The sequence below is a fragment of the Gastrolobium bilobum genome, unplaced genomic scaffold, assembly GCF_033153095.1.
Source record: "Gastrolobium bilobum isolate Gb01-03AN ecotype WA unplaced genomic scaffold, APGP_CSIRO_Gbil_v1 utg7653, whole genome shotgun sequence".
Classification (NCBI taxonomy): domain Eukaryota; kingdom Viridiplantae; phylum Streptophyta; class Magnoliopsida; order Fabales; family Fabaceae; genus Gastrolobium; species Gastrolobium bilobum.
This window is the reverse complement of record NW_026897564.1, coordinates 352,977-362,504: the sequence shown is the minus strand read 5'-3', so window position 1 is coordinate 362,504 and position 9,528 is coordinate 352,977. Positions and strand designations below refer to the sequence as shown.

The following is a 9,528-nucleotide window of genomic DNA, read 5'->3' as shown; positions in this document are numbered from 1 at the left end:
ATTTTGAATCAGACTGATTCAAAAGAGATATCCTCGGTGGTTGACAGGCAAATGGATTCAGAAGGAAATAAAGTTGCACCATTGTACCAAAGAGTATTGACAGCTCTGATCATTGATGATCAAACTGATGAAGAAACTGTGGGAGATGGAAATATGTCTTTTCTGTGTGAAAGAGATGATTCACCTCGGGTGGCTTGCTTCTCTCAGGATGTCGAGAACCAATCAAGTATCAGGACTGAATATGGATTCAACTCTGACAATATTTCTTGTCATGGGAATGGTACCTTTACTAGTGGCACAAACATCCATGATCATGAACTTGATGGTTTTTTGCAAGTGGATCAGGGAGCATTGCATCCAGAAACTAACAGGTTGCCTTTGTTATCTGAAAATGATGGTGGTGGGTTAATGGGTATGCATAGAATTTCTTGTTCATCATCTGTCAATAGCCATTTTGAGCAAATGAGTATGGAGGATAAACTCTTACTGGAGCTGCAAAGTGTTGGCCTATATCCAGAACCTGTGGTAAACTTCTAATTTGTGGAAACTGTATGAAAGCCAATGGTTTTCATAGTTTATTCATGTAGTAGGTTTTCAGTATGCTACTATGCTTCAATGACTGTCTTTCCTCTCTCTCTCTCTTTGATTTTCTTTGTTTCTCTTCTATACATGCACCACTAACATGAAATTGGAGAGTTAGAGGTGTGAACTATTGATGCTCCTTTAGGTAACAGCTTTAACTTTTAGGATGACTGGTCCTTGGCATGGTTTTAGAGCCTCAATGACATGTAGTCAGAAGTTGTATTGTTTGCTTCCTCCATTCTTCAAAATAAAATTAAACTTCAGCACTGTAAACTGGGCCGGAGCATTGTCTATCATTCAAAGTCTGAATGACTATTGTGTGGTAGGTAGCGTTAGAGATTTGATATTCATGTGCCTCCACCTGACTTTATCATTTAGGATGACTGGTCCTTGACTCCTTGGCACAAAGCATGATCTTTATATGTAAATGCTTGCATATGGCCATTATGTTTAAAGAGTTCACTGTGTATTGAATATGGTTTATTTTGTTACTTTTTTCAATCAATGCATCTGCTACTAACTGATATCGTTGTGGTTGTCTTGTGAAAAAAAAGCCTGATCTCGCTGATGGAGATTGTGAAGCTATTGATCAAGATATTATTCAATTACAGAAGGGACTCTTCCAACAGGTTTTGATTCTCTTGTTTTATGTTTGATAATTAGCTGAAGCATAAGGAAATTAATTGTTAAGGGGGGAGAATCTGCTTGTGATTTTAGTTATTCTTGATTTATTTATTTGCATGATAGTTGTCTATATCTGACTGACCAATTTGCAGGTCAATAAAAAGAGAGAGTACTTTATGAAGCTTACTCAAAGAGTAGAAGAAGGAAGGGAAATGGAACAACAGTACGATATTTGATATTTTATAATTTATCTTGTTCAGTTAGTTGTTTATGCTTTTGATTTTGATAAATTGTTACAAAAGTAGTCTGTATGTCACGTATCTAAAGCTGACCCGCCCTAATAGCTAATCTGTATTCTGTTTAATTTGCAGAGCCCTCGAGCAAGTTGCTATGGATAAACTTGTTGAGTTGGCTTATAAGAAGAAGCTGGTAATTATTAGTTTTTTATTTTATTTTATTTGTGCTTATTTCCTTATGCTTATTCGATGAGTTAGTCATAGAATCAAGATGTGGAATTGAATTGAGTTATTATTGGACATGTTAGTTGAAACATGTTATTTAATTCCATTGAAATGTGGCTTATTTTATTACAAAGTTCATTGTATTACCATGTCTTTGCTGTTTCTTCCCCTCTTCATGCTCCCCCTCCCATGGGTCTGTTAGGAAAGAGATGAGTTACTAAGCATGTGGCATGCGCTCTAGGTTATCCTTTTAAGGATTATGCTGTGATTGTGCTTTGGTCATGACTGATTTGCATTGTGAAATGACCCTCTATAATATTGATAGGCCACCCGTGGAAGTACTGCTGCAAGAAATGGACTTTCTAAGGTTTCAAGGCCAGTTGCTTTGGCTTTTATGAAGAGGACTCTTGCTAGATGCAGGAAATTTGAGGAAACCGGAGAAAGTTGCTTTTTGGAGCCTGTCTTTAAAGATGTCCTATTGGCTGTTCCCAGTCATGACAATTATGCTGGCTCGGTTGCTGCTGTAAATATACCGCTTACTCAAAATTCTCAGCAAGAATCTGCACCATCAGGTTTCCCCTTTGAACCATGCTTTATTTGTTCTGGAAGTATTTGCTATGGTACTTATATACTCACAAATAATCAGGGCCGAGACCTCATGTTTATCAAAAAAACAATTTCCTTAGGCATTTTCCCTTTTGCTTCATTTATATTTATATCTATGTTCTTGGTTTCTAAAATTTATTTGATGTAGTTCCGTCCTGTTTCTTATTGAGTAAAAAATTGGTCCTCGGCTCTTGCAGGTTTATTTCCTTGCAAGGAGCAGGATGTGTTTGGAAATCTGGATCATCCCTCCGACCAGGATTTTCCCAGGACTGGACCAATATTAAACAGAGGGAAGAAAAAGGAACTGCTACTTGATGATGTTGGTGCTAGTGCTTCTTTGAGATCTGCATCAATTCAAGCTAATTGTTTCACGGGTGGAGCAAAGAGAAAGAGGAGTGAAAGAGAGAGGAGGGACAGAGGCACTTCTGGAAGAAATTCTGTCACGAAAGTTGGTCGTTCTTCTGCAGGGTATTCGAGGGGTGAGCGTAAAACAAAAGCAAAACCCAAACAGAAGGCAGCTCAAGTATCTACTTCTGGAAATGGATCTCTTAGCAAGTTGACGGAAAATACGAACTCTGAGCATCAATTGGCTTGTGGTGGCTCTAATGAATTGATTTCCATAGAACTTGGTGTAGCTAATGAATTCAATGGGAATCAAGACCTGGACTTTTGGTCAAACATTGAAGAAGATGATACGTTGGGCCTAGCCATACCAATGGATGATCTGTGTGAGTTGAACATAGGTCTATGAAGACCAATGTAGGATACCAGCTGCTTATACAATTCTTGCCTCTCATGATTGGCACTTGTAATTATGCCCATTCTTTTTTTATTACTTATCATTATTTACAATACCGCACTTGTAATTATGCCCATTCTTTTTTTATTACTTATCATTATTTACAATACCAAAGATAGGGGCCCAAAGAAAGGGTTAAAGAAAAAGAAGGATAATGTAGTCTTCAATTGTTCATATGATCCTTAGGTTGTAAGTAGTACATTCTTAACAAAATTTTGATAATCGTTGTTTTTTTCTCGTCAGAACCTGACTCTGGTTTATGCGATTCTGCTTTGCATTTGCTCAAATTTTCGAACAACATCGTAACTTCTACACAACATATAGTTTTCTGATAAGCAACTATGAATTTCTTGGCATTTTGCATGTTGTGTTTGTTGGATGGTCGACCATTAGAATTGTGGATCTGAAGTGTTGTTGGACCCATTGATGAAATTATTTCCGATTTCATTGACGAATCTGCAAATGTATTCTCCCGTTTGTTTTTAAATTTGTTTTATGCCTCCTTCCTTTTAGAATACTACGGGTTGCTGAATGATTTCAAAAATTGAAACATGAACTTACCAAGATTTCCATCTTTACTATTTTTTTTTTCTTTCTTTCAAAAACTTTCACCGACTTTGATTATTTAAAAAATTGTGTGTCATTTTAAAGGATTTAAAGTTGTTATTTTAAGTGAGAGAAAGAGATAAATAAAAAAGGAGAGATAGTGGACTAAAAAAAATAAAAGTGTGAATATCACTTCTTTATAAAAGTGAAATGACATAAATTGTGTCATTTAAAAGGATAAATACTTCTCCTCGATTATTATTAGTTAATTTTAGACACAAAATAACTTTACACCCGCACTTAAATTAACATTTCATATTTTTTTTTTATCTGGATCCTCTAATGTGAAAATTTACATGATTATGTAATGTGGGGAATCATAACCATACAAATGTGGATCAATGGTAAAAAAGGAGGAGAGAGAAAAAATGATAAAATAAGTAGTTACAAAATCATAACCATTGATTTACCTTTGTATAGTTGTGATCTTCCCACATAATCATATCATATTTTTTTTTGAAACGGATCCATCTCATTTTTTTTAGTAAGTGTCCAAAGAAAAAAAAAAACACACACACCAAATTACAAAGAGTTCATTAACTGGACTGAATAACCAATGTTCTCTCTCTAATCTAACGTGCTGGTTGGTTACTGTAAGTGCGGCATATTTCAAAAATGGAAAGCGTTGTTGTGTTCACTTGCTTTGTCTGTAACTGCAACGTCTTCGTCTTGTTCCCTCCTTCAGCCACAGCAACACCTTTCGTATGAGAAGAGAATCAGAACCGCGTATCCCTTCTTCCACGCTAAGATGATTCAGCAATCGCTTTACAGGCCACCTTCGATCTCGTTCTCAATTACATCTCCCAGAGCCCCAAAACGTTCCGTTTTCCATAACCATCTTCCTTCAACTTGGACAATTCGATGCGACGCTACGGATTCATCGGTGTCTCCACCGTACCCTGGTGGGTTGGGTCTGTACACGGGGAGGGACCCTAATGTGAAGAAGCCAGAGTGGTTGAGGCAGAGAGCTCCTCAAGGTGAAAGGTTTCAACATATTAAGGAATCTTTATCACATTTGAAGCTCAATACTGTCTGCGAAGAGGCACAATGCCCCAACATAGGAGAGGTTCCATTTTCTTTTGCTCTTTCACTGAAATCAAATTACCACTCCCATTATTAGCTTAATTATATATTTCAATTACATGACCACCAGATTTAAATAACTAGCCTTATGGTTAATTAAAATTAAACGCTAGTGTTGTTGGGTTTTACTGTGTCAGCATATTCATTATGTAACCAAACTTGTTAAACGAATAGCTTTTATGAGAACTATGATAATCGGGTGCTCATTAATAAACTTTCAATGGCTTGGCTTCCTTTATATATGTATTTGAATAAATTTAATAACAAGTTACGAAGATGTTCAAGAAATCTCTACAAAATTTGGACCCGTCTGCGTTGATTTGGTAAATGATAAAATTGAGCTGCTGCATTGACTCATTAAATTGCTTCAAAGTTTTAGACATTGTAAAAAACTGAAACATTATAAAACTGCTCTGCGTTAAACATATTGTTTTGATTTTTGCTATGTTTTTATTTTTATTTTTATTCTCCCTGAATTTATGGATATAAACTATAAATCAAGATAGAAAAAGAAACTGCATATAAATGTAAGAAATAATTAATCGTTCTGTATAACAACGTTAAGGTGTAACTCTTTGGGTTCTTATGGATAGTGTTGGAATGGAGGTGGAGATGCTATTGCAACTGCAACAATCATGCTTCTTGGTGATACTTGCACTCGTGGATGTAGATTTTGTGCTGTGAAGACCAGCAGAAATCCAGCACCTCCTGATCCAATGGAACCTGAAAATACTGCCAAGGCCATTGCAAGTTGGGGGTGCGTATATGCTTCATGTTGTTTATTCTACAAGTGTAAGCTTTGTGGTGGTATGCTTTCTATGTTATTTGGTGCATTTACATTAATTTAAGGAAGTAATTGTTGACAGGTATTGAGAGGGTTTGGATAGCTTCATTTTGTAAATAAGCTTGTTTGCTTGTTTTTCATATGTTACTTTTGTGTCTCTTGCAGTCCTTCTCCTCTGTCTACTCTTTCTATCCTATCTCTAATAAAATGTCCTCTTTGTTCAGTAAAGAAAAAAGAAAATTTCAGTAAGCGCAAATCATATGGCATCATGCAAGGGGGGTTATGATAAAAGTATTAGGAATAACTATGTTATCTCCATGTTCAATACTTTACTTGATCAGTTATTCTTTAGTTTTATTTCAGTTAATGTAAAATATAAGCACTTGTTATCTTAGACACTGCTTAGATATTATACCTTAGGAACCTCTAATGAGTCCTTACCTGAAAGTTTTAAAGGAGTTATTTTCTTGCATACCCAAATATACACAAAATCTGTTTATTATGCATTATGATGAGAATTAGATAAGTGCTAAAGCAATCATCTTGATGTTCGTTGCTTCTTTCAGCACAGATGTGGTCTATATTACTGTAATTAACTTTATGCAAACTTTTGTAAATTTTATAAAAGATTATCAAGTTCAAATACATCTCTCTACAAGTTACAATGCCTAGATTGATCATGGGCATATCATGAGCTACTAAAACTTCGTTAGATCTCAATCCTGTTAATTACAAGGGACCAATTTTTGCAGTGTGGATTATATTGTCCTAACAAGTGTGGATCGTGATGATCTACCTGATGGAGGAAGTGGCCATTTTGCTCAGACTGTCAAAACTATGAAGGTCCTTTGATCTTTTTGACTGTTGTTTCATAATGCATTTTACAAGGTAAACAATGTAAATTGCAAATACATGCAAGTTTGATTGTTGTCTTTATAATTGCTTTTGCAGAATCTCAAACCTGAGATCATGGTAGAGTGTTTAACCTCTGATTTTCGGGGTGACCTGAAGGCTGTAGAAACTCTGGTTCACTCAGGTTTAGATGTCTTTGCTCACAACGTTGAGACAGTCAAACGGCTCCAAAGGATTGTTAGAGATCCTAGGGCTGGGTAAGTTGCATTGCTGATCCAACTCCTTTGTCATAATATCAAGTCAACCCATTGTTTCTTCAAAACTAAAAAGCTAATAGATATACACTTTTTAATGGCAGTCTACCTACTTTGGAAAAGAAATAGTTGTTTCACTGGAAATTTAGAAGCATAAATATAACGAATATATAAAGAATAAGTAGAAATATAGATATTTCTTATATGTAGTATGGTTGCAGGTATGAGCAAAGTCTGTCAGTTCTAAACCATGCAAAACATAGCAAGGAGGGTATGATAACAAAAACTTCTATAATGCTGGGCCTTGGAGAATCTGATGATGAGGTGAAGGAAGCGATGGCTGATTTAAGGGCCATAGATGTTGATATTCTGACATTTGGTCAGTATTTGCAGGTTAGTTAATGTAAAATTCTTTGATTCTGTCCAGACCTGCTTTTCATAGGTTAGAAGCTGAATCTGAAAATTCTGTCCATGCTTACAGATGGTGTTAATGTTTCACATGATCTCATAATTTTATTTTTAAGCTGCTATAACACGTTGTATTGAATCTATATGAGACTATTCTATGGTCAGCTCAGCTGACAATACACCTAGCAAGTCTTCTTTCTCGTTGGTTACTTGTTGACTTGTTGTGGCTTATAGTTAATTCAAAAGATGTTATTGTTTTGCAGCCTACTCCATTGCACTTGACTGTCAAAGAGTATGTTACTCCTGAGAAATTTGCTTTCTGGAAAGAATATGGGGAGTCTATGGGTTTTCGTTATGTAGCTAGTGGGCCACTGGTAAGCACTTAGCAAATGCATTAGACTTTGATTGTACCCTTCTTTTAGTATGGCTTGACATATGCATGATCTGTGAAGTAACAAAAATAACAAATCTTCCACGTAGATGCACTAACATGCAATGTGCTTCAATATTTAACATACTGAAAGCCCTTTGTGTTTTGCAGGTGCGATCTTCATACAGGGCAGGGGAGCTGTTTGTGAAGACAATGGTACGAGAGAAGGCCAAGAATGCTGGTGGCTCATTGTTATAACGTTTGGCTCTGCGATTATGTATATTATGCAACAACAGCTGACAAGATTTTCGTATGTGCAATTGCTGCGGAGGAAAATTGTTAGGTGCGCAGAGAAAATATAATACCTTTTTTGATATCAAATAGATTTTCAAATCGGCTTTATGTAGTCTTTGGACCAGTAATGTTTCTTAATTTAAATTATTTAATAAATAATTCAGATAGGTAATTTAGAATTGAGAGTGTAAGAAAGGGAACAAAATATTTAAAAACATCATATCGCCAGAGTAATAATTGATTTAATTAAAGGAGGGTGTTTTTTTCTCATTGTATTTGGTTGTTGGTGACTGTAGCTGTTTGCGGGTTACCATTTTTCTGTAGTGTTTATTGGTTTTTCTTGTTTCTCTTTGATTATTTGATAAAATTCAGTATATCATAAAAATAAAATAAAAAAAATACTCAATATTCATGTTCAACACCGACAAAATTTCATTTTGGAGACTCACTATTAACTTAGAAGTCATAGCAATCAAGCCCATAACTTAGAGCCATTGTAAAATGCGGCAGAGCTGAAGGGGGTTGGCGTATTTCATGGCAAAAAAGGTAGATAACATGAGATATTATAATTTTCAATAGTCACAGAGAACAATTTTGTTAACAAAATTTGCGAGAAAATATTTTTCTTTCTTCTTATTGTCAGAAGGAGAGGATAGTTAGTTTCTTTTATAAAAGTCAAATTCAGTTTTTTTAATTCCATTCCAACAAACTTAATCATTTCTAAATATTTTTTTGAGTATACTTACAAAATTATTTTATGCACATAAAAAAAAGTTGATGGGACCCACGAAGAAAAAAGAAAAAAGAAAAAAAAAAGTGAGTTTTACTCAGGGTTATACATGTATAATGTTACATGAAAAACACTATTTGATCCTACACAAACATAAAAGAAAAGAGAGAGAAAATGAGTTGATGAAAGAGAAAATAGAAAATTGTGAATCCCACGTCTATTTGTTTGTGTAGAAAAACAAGCTTTCATCATGTTACAAGATAGATACATTTCTCTTTTATTTTTTTTTATGTGCAGAGATAATTGTGTTTTATACATGAGAAATTAGGCTCTGTTTGATTATTGTTTCTAAAAACAATTTTTTAGTTTTCAAAACAAAAAAATTAAAAAACTCGTTTGGTAGGACCTGTTTTGTAAAAAATGTTTTGAAAACTATAACTGTGTTTTTTTGTTTTTAAAATCAAATTTAAAGAACATGTTTGAGTTGTTTTTGTTTTTTGTTTTTGTTTTTAACTTTCAAAAAGAAAAAAATATAAAAAATAACTGTTTCCGTAACTATTTTACAAAACAGTTTTAAGAACAAAAAAAACAGAACACAAAGCCCATATTTCTTTTCTTTATTAATTCTAACCGAACGCGCTATTATTCTACGCAAGTTGTCAATGCAAGAAAGAATTTGTGCTCAGCGAGACAAATTCTAAGGTTGGTTATTGCTGTTCTATGGAGGGCGTGAGACCAGGAACCGAGAGTCTGATGCACACCAACGTTGACCACGGATTTAATACAAGAAAATCCCAAGCAAACTAGGATTTCTAAGAAACTTCCTTCTAAGTCTTACACGAAACTGAAGGAATTTAATATTCTAAGTGAGGTTTCAAGAAAATGGTGAGAAATCTTTGAGCCAATACTATCTCTTACATAATTTAAATTTTGTAAAGATTAATTTTCAATTGAACATTCCATTAAAAAAATTCCACAGACGTTTTTTTCAATAAAAAAAAAAAATGAAATTTACCTTATGGCTTTAACCAAAGTTGAATGTGGCTGCATGTAGAACATTGTGGATTCCACTTAA

General features: G+C 34.6%; 2 protein-coding genes across 2 annotated transcripts; both read left to right on the top strand.

Moving 5' to 3' along the window:
- Window positions 1-6: 6 nt before the first annotated feature.
- LOC133308122 (uncharacterized) lies at window positions 7-3,275 on the top strand. Its single transcript, XM_061508721.1, has 6 exons — window positions 7-525; window positions 1,137-1,211; window positions 1,359-1,429; window positions 1,578-1,635; window positions 1,993-2,239; window positions 2,471-3,275. The coding sequence occupies exons 1-6, from the start codon at window positions 52-54 to the stop codon at window positions 3,022-3,024; spliced, it is 1,479 nt and encodes a 492-aa protein (XP_061364705.1). The 5' UTR covers window positions 7-51; the 3' UTR covers window positions 3,025-3,275.
- A 993-nt stretch (window positions 3,276-4,268) lies between these two features.
- LOC133308139 (lipoyl synthase, chloroplastic-like) lies at window positions 4,269-7,975 on the top strand. The gene is made up of 7 exons (XM_061508743.1): window positions 4,269-4,744; window positions 5,355-5,518; window positions 6,298-6,388; window positions 6,497-6,654; window positions 6,873-7,044; window positions 7,323-7,433; window positions 7,601-7,975. Exons 1-7 carry the CDS (start codon window positions 4,427-4,429, stop codon window positions 7,685-7,687), a joined length of 1,101 nt encoding a protein of 366 aa, XP_061364727.1. The 5' UTR covers window positions 4,269-4,426; the 3' UTR covers window positions 7,688-7,975.
- The last annotated feature ends 1,553 nt before the right edge of the window (window positions 7,976-9,528 follow it).